Source organism: Diprion similis, chromosome 13 (genome assembly GCF_021155765.1).
Source record: "Diprion similis isolate iyDipSimi1 chromosome 13, iyDipSimi1.1, whole genome shotgun sequence".
NCBI lineage: Eukaryota > Metazoa > Arthropoda > Insecta > Hymenoptera > Diprionidae > Diprion > Diprion similis.
In genome coordinates this window covers 8,857,863-8,878,969 of record NC_060117.1, presented here as the reverse complement: position 1 = coordinate 8,878,969, position 21,107 = coordinate 8,857,863, and the positions used below count along the sequence as shown (strand labels likewise).

The following is a 21,107-nucleotide window of genomic DNA, read 5'->3' as shown; positions in this document are numbered from 1 at the left end:
TCTGTAAAGTATTGAAAAACGGATTCATCTACTTTTGATCATCCTCTCATCATTTTCGGTCCGATTTTATAAACTCTCTTTTGAGCTTCTGACTCTGTCAAAAGGACCAAAATACGAGATAACGGTGCACCGATAGAAACTGAATTTCAACTCTACACATCTCAAAAATTCTAAGTGTGGAAATTTTTCTTTCGACTACAAGATGTTCGAGATTTTTTTTAGGTCTTTAAATTACGACGTTAAAAATCTTTTAAAAATTATAAATGAAAAAACTGTACTTATAAAAATTGTGAAAAAATACTATTTACAGTCGAAAAAACAATACAATAATCAAAAAAAAATTTTAAGATCTCTAAATTACGACCAAGGACGTCAAAAATCATTTGAAGAACACAAATGAAAAAAATATACTCATAATAATTGTGAAAAAAAATTGCGAGTACTTTTTACAGTCGAAACAACAATACAAAAAAATCGCCGACCAAATCCAAGAGGTCAAGGGTCAAACCCTGGTCGATTTGGCGTGGAATGCCCCATAATTTATTTGCATTAACAGGCGTTCTCGCTGCCCGTATAACCGGCATCGTTCCGTCATCGACTTTACAAGCCTTCTTCTGCTTGAAAATGCGAATAAGCTTAACGTCGTGCCCGCTCATGATTTATCGTCGGAGATAACGACGTTGAGACTCGTGTGTAAAAAGAGCCGACATCTTATACACGGATTTATTTATTTTCTCCCGTCATCTCTTTTCTTACTCCAAACACTCAGTTCTCTCTCATTCTCGTTCTGCGAAACTCGAGATCAGTCTCTGAATCCATTTTGCACCAACGTCTTTCTTTTATCGGGACAAATATTTTCCTGCATGTTTCATAATCGATATGGAAATTGGATCTGTTGAAAATTCTGGAAAATCTTAATCAGAGCACCATAAATAAAATAACAGCCTTAATAAAATATATTACGTATGTGTATCGAACTAGATTGGTAGGGAAGGGTAGAGCACAACGGCCGCCCTCAAAAATTTGGTAAAAATTTTCTTTTTCTTTTTTCCCAAATTATCGTAAATTTTATGTATTTACTTATTTTCGGGCCAATGTGAGAGACCACCCAAAAAATTTGTTAACTAATAATAATGTATTGAAATTTGAATGAATTAATTTTTATTCTTCTTCTTTTATTCTATTCTTTTATTGAAATTCATTTTCTTAGCTTCAAAATGAAAAAAAAGAACTTTCTAGCTCACATAGAACTGGAGTTATGAATTTTTTAAAATGAGTCTACAAGCCGAAAATCGCCAAATTCTCAAATTTTCGATCCCTTCTGTTTTCCAAAATACATATGTAAGGAAAAAAATCCTGAAATACGTATCTCTTTGTTTTTCGATATAGAACCCGCAAAAAAATTCTGTCATGTCTAAAATTTGTCGGTCAATTTTTATCCAAATCTGTCCGGTTTGTAGAAGAAAATCCCATATTCGGCGTTAAAATCAACTTAATCCTTATCGTAATAATTCATATTTCGGAGGAGTCACTATTTCCGAATTTGAGGAATGTCAAGAACACAGTAACTTATAATAAGGCAAAATAAATTCAAATTTCAGAAACTTACCCACATCAGAGTCACAATAAAATAGCAAAATAGTGACTTTTTTGTCCACAATGTTTAGTTACGCTAACGTTACTAACTTCAGTGCCTCATAATAAATATTGTTAACCTTCACAGGCCATTCAAGTTCTGCTGGAAGTGTAATTTGGCACAAAAGCCGCATTCCACTTGACGTTTCAAGTCTAATTTGCGTTTGATTTACGTCAAAATCTATTCTCAATTGGAGGATTTTTTTTTGTTCCATCCTTTTATGAATGAATTATCAAAATATATTACACCATGGACAACAGGAATAATTATTCTGAGAAGCAATTATGAATTGTTAATACCGTCGAATTTTTTACGCACTTTTTGCATATAAAGTCGCCAGTATAAGGCACTCAAGTAGTGTTGCGCTTATATTCTGGTATGTATGAAAAAAGCAAACACACTCCGACAATCAGATGCGTGATAAACTTTCTCGACATTTGTTTTAACAATTATTTCAATGACCACCAACACTTTGTCTTTCGGGAATATATGAGCTGTAACATTCCAAGAGCGTAGAATTTCAAGAAAAGAAAAATGCCTGACAGTTAAAACGCAAATCAAAAGATCCAAGCGTCCGAGGTATGTCTGCAAAAAAAAAAAAAAAAGCAGAACCTTGGACAATAAATTGGTGTCAAGAGTTGATGGACGTTCTTTTTTATCTATTTATTTGTTTTTCTACGTAAATTTTTTTCAGAAACCATAATTACTGATCAGTAGAACCTGCTTCAAATCGAAGCTTCACAATCGGCGTAAAGATTAGCGAAGAACGAGAAGATTGATGATTAGAGTGACCAGAATCCCGTCTGGTCTTCGCTCTTTGGTATTCAACTTTAGGCTATAACCAAGCGTTTTCATTCCACCGACGATCGTGATGACCGAAAAAAATATGTCCTTTGTATCGCTTGTTTCGGAGAGATCAATTCGTATCTATTAAGGAGCGTAATATTGTTATTACTCGCCAATTATAAATTTTGTGAAATGAGTAGACTTGATATGATTTTTTTTATTTCCCCATCGCGCTGCAACAATATTAAATGACAAATAAACTTTGGCATTGTCCATACTACAGAAGAAAACGATTTCACATGTTGTTGTTGTTATCGTTATTGTTATCTTTGTTGTCGTTGTTGTTGTTATTCTCTGCTTCCGTTGTTGTCGTGGTTGTCGTTGTCGTCGTCGTCGTAGTTGGTGTTGTTGTTGTTGTTGTTGTTGTTGTTGTTGTTGTTGTTGTTGTTGTTGTTGTTGTTGTTGTTGTTGTTGTCGTCGTCGTCGTCGTCGTCGTCGTCGTCGTCGTCGTCGTCGCCGTCGTCGTCGTCGTCGTCGTCGTCGTCGTCGTTGTTGTTGTTGTTGTTGTTGTTGTTGTTGTTGCCGTCGTCGTCGTTGTTGTCGTTATTTACGTTGTTTTCATTATTTTCGTTTTGGTCGTTGTTTACGCTGTTTTCATTGGTTTCATTATTGTCGTGGTTGTCGTTGTTGTTGTCGTTGTTTTCGTTGCTTTTGTTGCCGTTGTTGTTGTTGTTGTTGTTGTTGTTGTTGTTGTTGTTGTTGTTGTTGTTGTTTTGAAAACATTATCGAGATTAATTAAATGAAAAACTTTTCGAGGCGAATTTCAGGAAATTAAGTACTGAGTCGGGATGATTTTCCAACCGATTATCACAATTAGTGCAGATCAGTAAAACTCACAGAGATTATTCCAGTTTCATAATTGCGGTTACTGTAACGTTAATTTGGGTGTTCGTTTCCTCGATTTCAGAACAAGAAGTCTAATTCCGCGAGAACTTCTGTGACGCCCAACTGTGCACACATTACTCATTATTGATTGTGAATATAAACAGTTGGGTGTTATTAACCATTTTTAACTCGCGTTGATGACGGAAACTTCCGAAGTTAATTAGGTGAAACGTATACAGGTATTAACAAAATGTCAACAGTGCATTTAGAATAGTATAAACTAATTTATTCTTCGACGCTAGCTCTATTGCGTTGAACCAGAAACGAACTTTCACCATTCGAATTTATTATAGATATACAGACTATATCAAGAATAAACGTAACTTCGAAGTTTTCTCGAGGAATGGATTTTTACCGATAAATTTTTAACGAGTTAAAACAGTTTCCGATTTTTGCGTTTCTTATGAGAATCTGGTTATCTGAAGGATTGTCTATTTTCAAGCGTATTTGGGTCGTTTACGTTTGTAGAGTATGAAGTTGAGGAGACGATCGGTTAGTTCAATTCAAATTTGTTTCCATCAAACAAACCGAATTTTAATTCAATGAAAATTCGTTTGGTTAAAACAAACCTTGTTTGTATCAATCAATCTCTGCATGCACGTATCAGGGATTCATTGAATTCATTTGAAATCTAGTAACGCAAAGCGAGATAAAAGTAGCGACTTTGTTTCAAATTAAATTTAAAAAATTTCGTACAAGTTTCGATGGAAGAAATTTTTTTTTGAAAAGCAAGTTCCCATCAAATTTTCAATTCCAATTTCGCTGAAGATCTTCCTTTGATTTTTAGGAAATGCGTAACACAAGTTTAATAGCTTTATATTGAATAATTGATTGAAGGTTTTAACGAGACTGAATAAATTTTTCTTCTTTGGTGCGTAGTCTAATACTTAAAAAAGAGAATCGTTCTTGCAAAAGTTTTCGAGTGCGAATTTCACGCGTACAAATCATATTGCGAGCTGAAAAACGAGGACTTGACCGTTTCACGCGTAGATTTATCCTTACATGCGGTTCACTTGGAATTTTTCATAGATGGGCTTTTGGGGTGACTGATTACGAATCTGAACTCGAAACTCGAAAATTAAAAATGACGGACAAACAAACACAACAAGAAGAAATATTTTGAAAAAACTCTATACATTTTTTTGTTGTACACTTATCAAGTTTTTGTAAATATTAGCATTCGGATTTTCAAGGTAAATTAGCAGAAAGTGCTTTTTTCGTGGAAAAGTACTTCTCTTGCATTACACGAATAAATAAAGTTTATATTTTTTCAGGTTTAGAAATATTTCAGGGACCATATGGAACCAAAAAACTCGGCAGGTGTTACCAAAAAATGAATTTAATAAATAAAAAGCTGCACAAAAAGGCGCAAATGCTGAGCGACCCAGCGTGCATCAAAGGGTTGATTCATACTCTGCAATGACGATACTTCCTACAGAAAATTTTCCGACGATTTCCGAAAGACGAAAGTTGATCCTACGAAAAGCGAATTTACAACTCACAAGGAAAATCAGTTTGGTGTCCCCCTCTGATTTCGTTGAGACTCATGTATGTTGTAGAATATTGAAAACCAAGAAGTACATATTTTTTTTATCTGCGGAAAAACGGTTCAAAAGGGTGAAAACAACCCTCAAACGTATTTGAATGAAACCAACATTGAAATGTTTTTTTAATGAATAGGAAAACTTCAGCGTTAGTTTCATTCAAATATATGGAAGCGTATCAAGAAATCACCCCGTTCGGCCCCCATCTTTGGGGGTCGTTTTCATCCCTCTAAACCGTTTAACGAAATCAGAGGAGGACACCAAACTGATGTTCCTTGTCAGTGGAACTTGAAATATGTGAACAGAATTCGAATAGTAAAAATACTAGTCCATTTCGTTGTATATCACCCTGTAACGTTTGTTCGGCTTATTTTCTTAGCTTATAGTTGCACCGAACCGATAAACAGCCTTAGAGTTCAGCTCGCTGGCAACGAACAAGAAAAGAGGGTGAAAAATAAAAACGAAACAATCGTATCCAAGCGTTGCAATATTTCAGTCTTCAGAGACAGTTTCTCTGTCCCCGGCTGCAACGTCATCCGTTATTTTCAAGAAAAATTTGTATACAATATCATGTAAATTATTCAGTGCTCGCCAGAGTTTTTATACTGCGGGGATTAACTGGCGGATCGCCGATAGGTAAGTAGTCAAAAGCAAATAATATCTTCACACGCAGGCAAAACATTCGGCATCTCCAACCGCTAAAGTCAATCGCTCGAAAAATTAGAATTGAAAACTTTCGTGATTTTCCTGATAAGGTATATGAAAAATATTTCGCGCGTTCAATCAAATTTCAAAATTCTCCAATTTTAGATCTTCAGACTTCACCCTTTACGAGAAACAAGTTGATAAATTCTATCACCTTTTCGAATCGAAGCATCGTCAACGAATTTTTAACACTTCCTACCGTCGGGAATAAAATATGACCTGATGTTTTTTTAGTAATAAAAAGTCTTCTTTAGGGATACTAAATTTGCTTTCACACATATCCCCAAGAACTGCCAAAAGCCATGTTTTTTTTCTTGATATTTTCAGTCTTGTGTACGCAGAGGATATGAAGAACAATTGTTTTTATTTTTTGTGTAAAAATGAAATCATAACGAAATCGATTTATATATTCCATTAATGAAAAATATCCTCACACAAAATAAAACGATTAATTTTTTAGTTCTTCGCGCATATCTTCGTACTTTCTGACAGTTCCTGAGGACGAACATATCTTGACATAAATTTCATAACGAGGTCATTTTTTTCGACGACACCAAGATCTAAAAATTAGAAGACGAAGGTTTACCTTAAAAACATGATAATATTGATCAACGTGTTTTTCACAGTAAGTCAAGTTTAATGAAACTCGATTGATTCACATATCTTAGCGAACACTATAAGATATACAAATTGCAGGTAGATAAAAATTTCGTGAGTATAAAAAGCTTACCGAAAGTTGTTGAATCAAAATAAAAAGTTCGAAGCTAATAATCGTCCGGCTTCCATCTGGCTTCGCGATTTTTGCGAAGATTTTGCAAATTCTCGGTATATTCAAATTTCCAGAGAATAAAAAGCTGACCGTGGCTGGTGGATCAGAATAAAAATGTTCGAAGCCAATCGTCCTAATTGTGCGGTTTTCATCCAGCTTCATGATTTTTGTGAAAATTTTGCAGAGAAGGATCTTCACTGGGAAGGATGGGTCCTCCTCCCAGGATCCCGAAGACGGGGGCACTCCTCGTGGCCGCGATACGGAAGCTCCGAAATGTCCACGGTTCCACGTCCCGAGAAATAGCAAACTACATAGCTTCCGAGTGCGATGGTCCAGCAAAGAATGTAACGAGACAAACGAAGCTGGCTCTGCGCCGCGGCGTCTCCACCGGAATCCTTCACCGTTCAAAAGAGTAAATTGAAATACAAATTTTTCACTAAAAGTTGTTCATTTTGCAAACGACCATGGAACGAAGTGTCGGCAAGCGTGAATCTTTTTTTCTTTTTTTTTTGTTATATTCCAAACTTCTGATTTTTGTTCGTACAATATTTATTCAAACTCACAACAATCATACTTCTGTAATATGCTCCGAGTCAAGATTTCAATTCCGAAGTTGATTTTTTGTATCAGTTTTGTGGAAAAAAGATTGTCTTCAATCGCCTTTCTGACCGTAGTCTCTAGATTCAATTTTCTATATTTTCGCGACTGAACAACAGCAAGTATTTTCAAATATTGTAATTTCGTTTGAAGACCTTAGATGTGGATGCAAGTTCACGAAATGTATGAGAACGAATAATAATCAAAATTGAGGTACCTGAAATCATTCAAAATCATTGCGAATCATTTTTAATCACATGATAGGGCTGAAGAAGAAATTGCGCAGCTATCGTTGGAAATTATAAAAATCGTTGTTAATCTTGCGGTAAATGGTTTCAATTCATTAATATTAAACCGATGTGCTTTTAGTGTTCTACAGTTAACCAAGAGATACCCATTGATTTTCAATGATTTTTCCACGTTATAGGTATGGTTTATAGTGGCTTACTGCGCTTTCCCGTGATTCTACTTAGCTATACAAAAAGCACCGAAAATCGAACAGAATGCTCGGGAATCACTGAAAATCAGAAGTAACATTGGGATAAAATTACGGTTTTTTTTTTATCAGAACGTATTGAAATTTTACACAAATAGTGCTCAAATTTTCAATGGTGTGTAGATCGAAAGAAATCACACGGAACAGATACCATGAGTCCGAAACATACGTTCAATTTCCAAGTAAATAGCCCCTCGGTCTTGAGCAAAACGAAGAAAAAGATCTGTTTTGGATTCATTTGAAATAAGAAATAATTCATTCAGCTTTAGCACCTAGCCTGAGATATTTGGTAATTTGGAAAAACAGTTGTTTTGTTATTTTTTCAAATATTTTCATCGATTTCGATCAGAATGAAATTTTCAACCTGACAAATTCCAGTTTTAAACAAGCATATTTTCTAAAAGGATTATATTGGAACAAATCTATGTCTGTGTCAATGGATTTCGAATCTAAATAAACGGGTCCAATTTAACCTCAAAACTAATCCCACAGCGGCTACTACACGTGCGCTGTGGACGACTTCGAGACGCCAGGAGACCGGTCAAAATGCGGTCGAAGACGTAAGCGGAGGCGAAGCGGTTCCAGACGCCGCCGGAAGAGGGGCCACGGTCGGCGACGGGGGCGCCGCCGTTCGAGGCGCGGCAGAAAAGGGCGAAAGTCAAAGTGCGGAAGGCGGCGAAGGAAGCGGCGTTGCGGCGGAAGACGTCGGCCAGAGGGTGTCGAGGTCGATGAGCTTGGGGGGCGTCGTGGCGGGCGGAAGTTGCGTGGAAAACCGCGCGGCCGGCCCGCGGCTCAGGGCAAGGATGACAGTATGGAGGGTAGAGGTAAGGAGGACTGTCACCGTGCATAAAAAGTGTCCATAAAATAGAGACAATTAGTGATCTGTTCTACCCCTAATCGTCACACATTTTCAGTCGAAAAGCCACATCGATGGTCCCTAATAAAATTCACTCAACTTCAGAGAAGCTGATTATCAAAGACCAAAATTTAGCGTGACGATTTTCATCCGAGTTACTACTCTACGTACCTTGATGATAAAACTTCTATGTCGATACACAGGAGTTGACTGTTGTATCATCGGAGTCCGTAGTGTTTTTTGAATTTTAATCGTCACACCACAATCAACCCATCTAAACTTGTATTTTATTAGGGTCCATCGATATGAGATACTTTTTCTTACCCCTAACCTCCATAGACGGCAGTAAGACGAGCTCTCCGGTCAGAGTGAGCAGCGCCAGCAGCGCCGGGACGCGCGGATCGGCTGCTGACACTGCGAGTGCCTCGCTCAGCGCCAGTGGAAAAGAGAGTCTCAGCGACCAATCGGACGCTTCCGGAACCTCGGATGGAACCGCGGGAGAAACTAAGCCGTAGGAACAGGACGCGGAATAAAAGAAACGCAAAGCGCCGTGGGAGAAATGAATTCTGCACACATTTCTATTTTATACTCTACACAGGTTTATCGATCAGCTAATTTACACTTTTTATTATCCTGTACCGTCATTATTATTATACACTCATTTTTGTATCTGTATATTACGTATTTGTCGTTGTCCACTTGACTGATTCGAGTGATAAAGCTTACAGTACATTATTTGATAACGATTCGTGTGAGTTAATTTATTTACCACGCAAAATAAATACTGACTAGGTTTTTCTGTCTGCATGCCCATGACCAAACAACCGGTCTCTCTAGTCACTCTAGTCTTCTGGTTCGTCCAGTTTATCCTGTGTTCATATTTTCGGCCGGTTAGTTGAAATCCTCATACGAGTTCGAAATTCGAAGTAGAATATCTTAAGAATTTTGGGTAGTCGGTCTTATTCCAATTTCGTAAATTTGGGACGCCATTGATTCATCGAAAGGACAAAACGAGATTTCCTCCGTGCACCTCCGTACCGTTGAAGGTGTTTTCAGGCTGGTCGTAAATTATTGAGCAGCTTGGCCTCGAGTCTGTAAAATATTTACGTTTCGCATTCGAAACGGTCTCTGAGTTGTCAGTGTGTTTTCAACCGAATCACCACGAAACTGACATACGGCCATTGAACAAAACCTAGCTATTCAAGTAATTTGTTAGTTATCCGGTGATCTGATACTCAAATATTCATCAGTATAGTAATTATTTAACACTTTCCTCAGAATAGAGTAAACATTTCATGATAATCGGAAATTCTTTGTTCCCTTTTTATCATGATTCTTACATCAAGATTTCTTGCTGAATTATTCTTAACTTGCTGAATTCATGGCCACGTGATTACTCAAAATTTTTCACTCGTGCAGTAATTCTAGGATATAATTTTTTTCAGAATGAGTTCCTTTACACTTGGACCGTGACATCGGAGTCTTTTTTCTTAAATGCGTAAGAGCATGTCAGACAGAGGTTAACTCAGTAAAGCCATTCACAGCCCGAAACCCAGTGAAGATTGGTGTTACCGATTTCGAGAACCGCATTTTTCCTCGCTACAGATCGAAAACATGACCTTCACGGGGTTCCGAGAACTCGAGGAGTGAAACGGCTGCTGCGCTACATCGCGATCCAAAGCTATTCAAGAGCTGTGAAGGTGATCGCGTCGGGTATTCCCGTAGTAAAATTGATCCGTGTGGTTTTCGATGCTTTCGATTCCGAAACCGGCGACACGTTTCAGCGCAGCATTCAGCATCGAATAATGCAAATCCGAAATTAAACGTGCGGTTCTGCAACTTGAAATTCACAGTGTCCAATATGACGTATTTTAATGAATGAGAAGGTCCAGTCAGTTTTTGCAAAAAAATCATTAAAGCGCAGGGTTTTACGAGATAGATTATTTTAACGCTGCTACGTTAATTTATGAGGTTGAAGTTCTCGTGGCGTTAATGTACCTAATCTAACCTAACTCAACCAAACCGAACCTAACCTAACCTAACAAAACAATATATGACGTTCCATTTTTTTTTGGAGAAATCATTATTCGAGTCTTCCGAGTTGTCTTAAATACCAGTAAAATATTATGAAGCAGAACATACTCATAGTTTGCAATTATGATGGTAATTTATTTTCAATAAGTCGTTAGTTTAACGTACTACCTTATACACTACCTACAATTATACTGCGTACGTTGACAATCGGGAACAGAAAATATGACCATATGCGGGAAGAAGATTTTGAGGTTAATAATTACGATCGTGTCTGCAATCATGATCACAATTAATATTGTTTCAGGTGTGGCGAAGAGGAAAAGTTAAAGTCAGACAGGCTATAAGCTTCAAATCTGTAGTATAAAAATGTGACTTATCGCTAAGGAGGGAGGATGTTTGGTGTTTTTCTAACGACAAGTCCTTTTGGGGTGAATTATGAACGACATTGGTAACTAAGCTTGAGGCTGAGACACTCTGATCCCGAACTCATCGTCGGCACCAAGTGAGGACTCGGTCTCCTCCTGAGGATGGAGACTTGAGTTTTGTTCATAAGATTGTACGGGACTTTGGAAAATCGGCAGAAGACAATCGGTCGCTCTGCACTCGGGAAAAGCCGGACGGCGAGGAATTCCTCGGGGACGGTGCGGCCCTGTTTGGCCTTGCCGGCTAATGATAGTCCCCGCTAATGATGCGTCCACACACGCGGCGGCCATGCGGACACGTGACCATCGCCTATAGCAACTCTAGGCTGGCTAGAAATTCACGCCACGTTATTCTGGCCTAGACTGGCGGCTCGAGTGGCTCGTTGACGGATTATATTCAGGAGTTTGTCTTCCAGAAGACGTGGACTTATTCGCCGAACGTCAACAGTCGTCAGTATCCACTAATCACGATCATTAATATGGCGGTGCGTTGCTCGAAGTAATTGATTTTCAGAAGGAAAGACGACTTACCGCTTTATGTAGGTATAATCTAGTCAAAATATGTTTGTACGTTTCTAGCGTTTTATTCAGAAACTGATATCGATAGGTGAAATATGACTTGACCATCGTGTAGAGCGAAAAATTCTGCATCGAAGTATGTCCTCATATGTCAGCAACGAAGTCGGATTAACAAATTGAGAAAAAAGAAATTCTACTTATCGACGGCGTCTGGGAAATTTTTGTGAAACAATTGCTTTTTTCTTAATTTGCTAATCCGAATCCGTTTCTAACGTATGACGACATAATTCGATGCAGGATTTTCCGATCCACACGATGGTTACGTCATTTTTCATCTATCGATGGCAGTTTTTAAGGGAAAAGTGAAAAACGACAAATTTTGCTATTTCCTCGAATCATCGGCTGTAATTTTAAGTTCCTGCATTAGGTTCGAACACCTCTTTATACAAAAATGCAGCCATATACCGAATCTTTTTAATTCAGATCTGTTTTGACTGATGGATCAGACTTGACCGAAAACTCAAATAATTATGGTTGATGGCTGAGTTCTGACAAAACGTTCTTGTGGGCTGAATGAATTTTGGTATTAAGGTTGTTTAAGAATATTGGTTGATCAACATGAATACTTTTTTCTAATTCTATTCCGAAATAGTTGCACATGCTATATTTGCCAAGTTATTATATTCGTAACCTTTGAATGACGATCTCTTCAAAAGTAGAAAGATAGTCACTCAATTCCAAAAATTCCTAGCGAATCCAAAAATTGATAAATAGGTATTGAATGTACAACTATTTCATAACAAAATTGATAAAAATTATCGACAAATCGTTACTATGTATGTAAATTTTTGTATAGTTGAATTGGTCGCTATTTTGGAATAGGAAATGCCAGAAGCTTGAAAAATAATCTCGTTGACAGTTTTTCTTGAATATATAAGTATACATATTATACACGCGATTTTTCACCCATGAATGTCGTCCGATTTGAGCGAGTCATTTTTCAAGTTCCATCTTGGTGCGAAACCAAAACGTGATTCTAAAATTGAAATGTAGACAGTTATTTTCGATCTCAGGAGACGTAGCATTCTTTGTCACGGAAAATCTAACATCAATTACTGTCCGTGTCATATGTCTAGCAAATATCAAGTTCGCATATACATTTTTCAACGGTTTTCCTTCAAAATACTCACTTATAAACTGAATCGATGTTTTACCCACGTAAATTATGCAAAATTGAAGAAGTGAGTTAGGAAGTGTTAAACAAAGTAAAATGATTTACTCGGTCGTTCCTACATACAAAAAGCTGTTGAAAGTATCAAAAAAAGTAATCATAAAGTTAAACAGTTTCAAATCTCAAATCCAAGTGCATTTTTTTCTACCGACGATAAAATTGTAACTTCTTCGTAAACTTTTGAAAATGGTCAAAATACCAAGCGACTCAGTCTAGTTGTAATGATTTTGTGAAAAAGTGGACTTCTTCACTCTTTATAAAAAATTCAAAATGCAAACAAAATAGAACAAAGAATATTCAAAATTCAGAAATTTTCAAAACCCGATTCACATCATTTAAAAAAATCTGAATCCTTCTTTCGACGCTTCCAATTGTCTCTGACCTTGAATTATATGTTCAACGTTTTGGAAAAGTTCTGCGTTGCTCGGTGTGGGGGTATAAGCTCGACTTGAAAAGTTTGGCAGCTCAAAACGGTGCGGTTTCAAAGCTATATCGTTATTCCGTCATGTGCTGCGCGGTTTATTTTTTTGGCGACGGGATCACAGACGATTTGGCGACTCACACGCCGCGCGATCTTGTGTCCCGATGCAGATAAGACTCGGTCAACGTTGAGAATCAGCGTTATATTCGCCCCCACGATTTATTGAAGCTCGTCAAGAATTCAAAGAAAACGTGTCAGGAATTTGATTCAAAATTTAGTCTTCTTACTCTTTACCTGACAACAAAACGACAGTCCATTTTGCGAATTCTTTCAACCTTTTTCTACAAAATTTAAATCTCTGTAATATCATTCATTAGTTTTGTGTTTGCGTTGATATTCCAAAAATATGTTATTATCAATTTTTATCTCTAGGTATATTATTTCATGTACATGTTTCATTATTTCGAATTATCTTTCAATCGGTTGTTATAAAAACTGTATTTGCTATTGCTCTGGTGGTCCCATCCTTTCATTCCGTTTCTCTTTTACAAACTAAAACCATTAACGAGAAAAATAATCAAATTTACTTCGAAAATTTATTTCGAATGCTCAAATCACTCACAATAGATACTATTCATTCTCAAGAAAATGTAACATGTAAAGGGAAAATAATGTTTAACAACACTATTTCGAGTAAAAAATGATTTTGACATTCGAATTCGTAAATCCTGAACGACTGTTCTTCTTTGGCTGGTTGAAGATTAAAAAAAAAAAAGAAACAATGGTGTCCAATTAAGAAAAATTTCTACAAAAGGACCAATCTTTGTGTGTACTTGTTAGACTTTTGCTGGAAAAATGAACGAAAAAAATATTGTGATAAGTCGAGTATGATAAAAAGAGAATTTTTAAGGGATGTAATAGGATAAATTATGTATCGCGAGTTTATATGTAAGGGCAATGCACACAACCAGCTGAGAATAAGAAATATATTTTGAGCAGATTTCTGAGCTGAAACGTCGGCGAGACTCGTGACTCGATCGAGAACAGCTCACCGCCTCGTTCGACGTCAATGGAGATCCTAGTCGGTGTTCGAAAATAACGCGGTGCGCGGTTACTTCGCTCGATTCGCCACCAACTCGACGATCACCGTTCACTACGTCAATATGACGTCAGCGTATTTCGTCACCGATGCTATATCGGTTGGAGAAGGATTGAAATTCCGAATTTGAAAAGTTCCGGAAGCGCCAAGTTCCGAATTTTTTTGGTAGGGAAATTTGAAGTAAAAAAATCAAACTTTAACGAAACATCTAAGTTTTCAAAGAACCAAAACCCGACGGCATAAAGTTTCGAAAGTGCGGAAATAGAAAATTTAAAAATCTGAAACATTGAAATTTCACATTGTCGAAGATTTTCAGTCCAGTGGATTTCTGGCCTGGTGAAATTTCACCATTTTGATCATTCTTTGTTTTGGGTTTTCGATATTTTTACGTTCGGAATCCTGGTTATTCTGATTTTCGGTTTTTTTTCATTATTTATTTTTTTCTTTTTATTTCTCATATTATAATTTTCAGAATCTTACCCTACCGAAACTTTATTTTTCAGAATTTTGATCTATCGGAACTTTACTTTTCGGAATCTTGCATTTCGGATTGTCGACCATTCAAAAATATGTTGTTTCGTAAAACTTTGAATTCTTTTCTTCAAGTTTCGCCATCAAATAATTCGCTATAAGGTGCTTTCGAAGCTTTCCAAATTCAGAACATCAACCCCGCCTCTGTCGGTTGTAATTGATCGTACATTAGTATCTGACTCCATTTTTTTTTTTCATTTTATGATGTACTCAAAGTTTCCAGAATGGTTTTCCATTCCAGTGAAAATGCATTTGGAGAGTTTATAAGACAAGTCAACAGTTCTAATACCTACCAGAAAAGTAATATATCGAAGGATGTACCTTCTGTTTGAATACGTTTCCTAGTCGAAAAAATGCGTTTTTTTTCACCGCTAGATTTAATTCAGTTCTAAAAGAATGAAAAACTGAGGGTCGATTTTTTATTTGAAATTGACAGAGAATCGCTGTACGCTTTCCAATGATTGATAAATAGTTTGGAACGAGTATCAATAAAATTTCAATCAAATTGTGTGAAATTAAATAATTCTCAAAACGATCTTTACTGTGTTCGACTGTGATAGGAAGTTTAAAAAAAACTTTAATATCAATGTTTCCTTTCAAAACCACTCGAAATAGTTAGAAGTTTAACAGATACGTTAGATTTCACTTTACGATGGTTCATTTTCTTCAGAAGACTTTGTCTTCTACAATTAAAATGAATAATCTTAGAACGAAATTGAATGAATTCACTGCATTTTTCAACCATTTTGTAGTGATTCAAAATATAGCATTGATATCCGAGATTTTCTTTGTCATTCAAACATTTCACATTTAATCTTCGTTTGAACAGATTTTTTTTCAAAATCAAATTTTGTTTCTTCTTCACAACTTTAAACAGCGTATGAGTGTATCAGTACGTAAGAAGTAACAAGTATAACCATTAATGAAAATATAGTAACAGTTAATATTAACATTATCAACTTTTTCAGTCGAGCAAGATTTTGATTTCGGAACGAAAATTCGGATAAAAAAATCATGTGTAATGAAGAAACGACAAATACGAGTACAAAGTAGGTACAAATTTTTGGGGAAAAAATGGGGATTTCTTGGCGAAAAAAAGTAAGCTTATTACCTCAAAAATTAATCATAATTTCCATGACAGAAAAGTGATATTTTCCGTTTTTTCCGAGACCAAATTAAAAATCCCCTGACAATTCCAAGTTTTCCAAAAACTCTTTCCAATGTCCTGACATTTCCAGGTTCTCCAGATTTTCCAGATATGCATTAAGAAATCATTCGTAACTATATAATGGCTACGATTAAAAGTCCGGTGAGATTCGCAGCCCAGTCCGAACGAATTCGTTCGACTGTCGCAAACGCGTCGTCGTCAGGCGTGATTGGACATGTTGGATTAATGTTGTAATCACTCGCGGGCCTCCATCGTCGGCCAATCGTCCGTTACGTCACTCGATTTAAAAGCCAAGAAAAGTTGTGTGACACCGGGTCGTCGAAGCTGCGGACGACTCAACTTCTGCAAACGTTTCGGCTCCTAATTTAATTTCGCCGTTGTGAAAAATTTTTTAACGCCAAATTTTTAAGGTCATGCATTAATTCAATATAGTCAAGAAATCAATTTTCGATCACGGTAATTGGAAAGAATTTTCACGTAGAGAATAGAGAAAAACAACTGCAAATAAAATTTACATAATTTTGTAGAAGATTTGGTTTTGGCAGAATTTCGCTTACGACTTAATCGTGTGAATAAAAAAAAACATCTGTGATAAGATTTTATTTCAGTTGAATTCAGTTTTTTTTGCAAAATATTAGTACTTTCTCAAAAATTCTACAGACTCGAGGAAATTATAGTTACTTTCAGTATCACGTTCAAACTGAACGATAGAATATGAGTTATGCAAAAATTTGTAGATCACATTTTTGTAGATCATATTTTTAAAAATAAAATTTAAAAGTAACCCGCCAGGTTTAAAACTATGGATAACGTGACGGAAACAGTGAAAATCAATTCCTTAAGATATCATTATCAAAATTTTGTTTTTATGGAAAGAAAAAATTTAGAAACTAATTATTTAGTTCCTCTCTCTTCCTCTGTATAGATTTAATAATCGGATCTGGTCGTCGTTTTTAAAATCCAATCGGGTCTTCGACGCACTTCGGAACGCACCTCAACATAAAACGTCGAGGTTCCCGAGGACGTGCAGCGCTTTTTATGCTTGGCATTCTTCCAGGCCAAATATTATTCGCCAGAGCTGTATATTCGCGTCTCTGCACTATACGCTAGAACAAAAATAAGTATTTGAGATAATAAGAACAAACCTACTGGGATCAACCGGACGTCGTCTGAACAGCCGATTGGAAAATAATTAGGAAAAAACATCAGCTGCAGACACCGATCACAAAATTATCAACTTCCGGACACTTACAAGCGAGGAACTCGATTTATCGTTTTACGATGGAGAAACTTTGTCGGCGTGGAATTATTACTGTCAAATATCTCGGAATGACCGCTCTCACATGAATTAATAAAAAGTCGTTGAATGTGAGTATAAATCTAAGGTTAAGGTCATGCAGTATTACTAAACTTACCGACTGAGCAAACTCACCGTCTTTCTTTCTACATTAACCTCTCTGCGGCCGAATTTTGCACGTGTCCGTTCGAAATATGAAAAGATGGCCGGCAGAGGTTAAATAAACAAATGAACTGAGTGGGTTCAAATTAGAAAGAAAAAGGGTGAGTTTGAACGGTCAGTAATGGTGGGAGTAACACGTGACCTGAAAAATCAGTCAACAATATAAATCAGTCCTTGAAATTGTGGTAACGAATTGATTCTGGGGATTTTTTAAGCTCCAGGAGAAAATAGTCAGGATGATGAATCGCCCTGAGTTAGAAGTTAGACGAAGAGAAAAGACCGTTCGAAAAATTGCCAGCAATGATGGTGATCACGTAGGAAAAAACATTCTGACTATGTAGTATAGATGAAATCGAATTAACTCGATAAACACGAGAAACAAAGTCTTATAAATATTAGTCGTGTCTCAATTGTCAGAAAGTGAGTGGAAAATTAAAAACACATGTACGCCACCGTTATTGAACATTTCGACTTCTATCTAATTCGGTAAAGAAGTCGATAGATAAAAATATGTAAAGGGAATGTATTTCCGTTATTTGAATATTCCCGCGCTCTCTCAAGTGCTGGTAAAGTAAATCGCGATCCATACGGCGGAGAGTAAAGAATAAAAATGTACGCGTGACAAACTCACGAAATCTAAGGATAAATGTGATTATACTTAATAGTTAACTAGCAAATTATTTAATAAAGGTTTTAGTCAAGAGTTGAAGCTATAATTACCGACACTCAACATCGTTTTTTATTACATTTAGGAACCTTTGTAAATACGTCCATAAGTAAAATATGTATAAATAACAAAATATAATTATTCCTAACAAAGAAATGCAGTTTTTACTATAGTTAGTATACAATATTGAAACATATAATTAATGTATAAATGAAAAATTGATAACATTAAATACAGAGTATATGTTATTACATATTGAATACCAACATTACACGGTCTATTCTGATTAAAAATTTAAATATTAGTTGCAACGGAATGATATAATTATTTCACAGTACACTTATAATTGTGAAAGAATAATTCAGATAAAAATGATAATTTTACACGAGAGGGACTCTCAAATTCCTTTACAATTTAAGGCGATTGAAATCGCGAAGCAGCCGCGTTTTCTAAGCACACGAGTCTTCCTGGATCGTCAACCCTGTCACAGAAGCCGTATCAGCGTTCAACACCGAAAAGGTTTCCCGCCTTCGACGTTCTACGCACGTAGTTTAGTGATATCGATTAACATTTACTATAATATAGGTATGATTGGGAAAGTTTTTTGCATTTCAAGCACATGGATGTATAAAAAATAAAAACGAAATTCAACTTTTTGCACATTTATTTACAGTTTCTTTTTTTTGTTTTTTTTTTAACCTTCGGAAAAATCGTCGTATGAGATCATAATATAACAGAGAAAACTTTCAAGTGTTTTGTACCGATAAAAGTATAAATCTTTTTCTACTGTATTCCAAAATATTTTTTTCACACTATGACTTTTTTTTCAATCGATTGAAGTTCTTTAATCGATACAGCTGGCCCGAAAATTTGAATAGATGGCTATAGATTTTAACATCGTATAAATTTTGGACGTTGAATTTTTTTTTTTTTTTTCACCATATAGATCTGTGTTTTATAATTTTTCCCTCTTCGATCACGTCTCTTCTTTCTGTCTCAATCTTTGTTCGATGCTGGTATGCAATTCTTAAATGGCGACGATAAAGGTTCTAGCCGAATAAGAATGGTGAATCTGCCTCCACCGATTTTTGTGGTGCCAATTTTTTCGAAAGTTCTCACTGTGAAAAAAATATTTTATGCCAAATTACAGCCTTCTACATCGATTGGTCTTTGTGCTAAATGAATGTCGTTTTTCAATTTTTGCAGTTTTTAAATACCAAGAGACGACCGAAAAATTTGAAAAATTTTTCAAAAATTAGATACCTCTTGACGTTCATGGAAGAATTTTCTCCAATTTTTAAATGCTGAGCTCTATTTTTTATCATCGAATCTTTCTTTAAAAAATTTATTTAGGCATGTGTCAATTTTTCTGGTATTATGAAAAAATATTGACATGATTCTATTTTTCCTTTCCTGCATATTCCAAAAAAAAAGTTTAACAATTCAACCTGCACCGTATTGAAAAAAAAGTAAAAACGACAAAATTGTTTACATTCACTTTTTGTATTTCACAACTACTCCGCAGCCATAATCAGCCATCAATTAAACCCAGAAAATGATTTATGTATGATTTATCAGCAGAAAATGTAAAATTTTGTCTTTTTTATTTTTTTTTCGATATGGCGCTGATCAAATTTTTAAACTTTTGTTTTGGAACTTGCAGGGAACGAAGAGTAGAATCATGTCAATATTTTTTCATAATAACAGAAAAAGTTATGCACTCAAAAATAGATTTTTTAAAGAAATATTAGATGACTTATAATAGAGCTCAGCATTTAAAAATTGGTCAAAATTTTTCCATAAATTTCAAAATGTTTCTGATTTTGTAGAATTGTTTCTGATTTTTTGGTCGCCTCTTGGTATTTAAAAACTGCAAAAATCGAAAAAGACGTTTTCCAGCACAAAAACCCCTCGAAATCGACGTGGAAGACTGTAATTTGACAGATTTTTTTTTTTCACGTTGGAAACTTTCGAAAAAATCGGCACTACAAAGATCGGTGGAGGCAGCCACACCATTCTTGTTCGGCTAGACCTTTTGATGGACAATTGGTACAAATAATAATTTTTTATTCGCTATTCTTTCACACTTTCAAAATACCAAGTGCAGAATTTTTTTTCACCTCATAACCTGTTTATCCAATGGAATTGACGGCACAGAAAATCTTCTATCATAAATTGCTCAAATTCAAGCGCTGAAAAAAAGATCGCAGCAAAATGCAATTTTGAAAGTTTACCTGATGGACCTTTTTGTCTGATTCCACAAAACTGTTCGAAAATTCTCGAACTCATAATTACGATGCTCTGTATCTGCATGTTTATATCCTCATGTTCACTTTACTTATACGGGGTTTCTGCGTTTAACGTGACCTTTGACACGCAAAAACCGCAGATCCATATGCATGAGCAGGTATCTGTTTTTTATACTTACGCTCAAGCATTAGCAATGCGGAATTTCAACTGCGCGCTTCGAACTCTTCCTTACCGACCGAGCACGGACGTGATTGTAATCAAGTAGCTGAACCTTCGGGCCTCGTCTTTAACATTTGACCGTCCCGCTAGGAAACTCACCGCCATTATCAGGCCTGCTCGATTAGTGCATTGCGTTATACGCATTAAATTCCAAGAGGAATAAAGTGATCGTGTTTTAACCACACGGTTTGACCAGCTGCAAACGAAGTTTTTAATTTCATGCACGAGCATTATTCTATCGAAAAAATTTTACAGATCACTACCAATTTTTAGTCAGCTTTTTCTAAGTAGCATAATTCCGAACTGGATGCGATATGGAAATGTTATGTAATGTATACTGAGATTTTATGAAAATCCTCGTATTCTTAAGTCTTCGAGCTTTAACTGTTCATGCAGAAAAATACGCTTCATCAATTTTATCATCTTTTCGGATAAAGTCTCTGTTTTTGAACTTTCAGTACTAATTATCGTTGTGAGAAGAAGAAATTTGACGTGATATAATTGTAGTATAAAAAATCTTATCATTCTGTTTGTTAAAGAGATTTTGAGGTATGTCTCTCTTTTTGGAAAGAAAGAAAGAAATTATACTGTCACCTAACAGTTTTATACCTTCAAGAAAATGAGGTTAGTTGTTTCTTCTGTTTTTTGTTAATCAGTGCTTATATTAACTCTATTGGATTGTTTTAAAACTTTATCCATTTATTTTAGTGTGTGGTGGGCACGTCCATCTCTATATGCATGTGTGTTCTAGTA

The 21,107-nt window shown here is 35.9% G+C and overlaps 2 protein-coding genes across 3 annotated transcripts in view; one reads left to right on the top strand and one right to left on the bottom strand.

Annotated features, from left to right (window-relative positions):
• LOC124414287 (serine/arginine repetitive matrix protein 3-like) overlaps positions 1 to 9,008 on the top strand; it is a 30,102-nt gene extending 21,094 nt beyond the window's left edge. The window contains 2 exon segments of the mRNA XM_046895329.1: positions 7,971 to 8,302; positions 8,674 to 9,008. Of these exon segments, the coding sequence (XP_046751285.1) occupies positions 7,971 to 8,302; positions 8,674 to 8,849 (508 nt within the window). The 3' untranslated portion in view covers positions 8,850 to 9,008.
• LOC124414286 (hepatic leukemia factor) overlaps positions 1 to 21,107 on the bottom strand; it is a 212,297-nt gene that overhangs the window by 155,518 nt on the left and 35,672 nt on the right. The gene's annotated exons all lie outside the window — the stretch shown is intronic.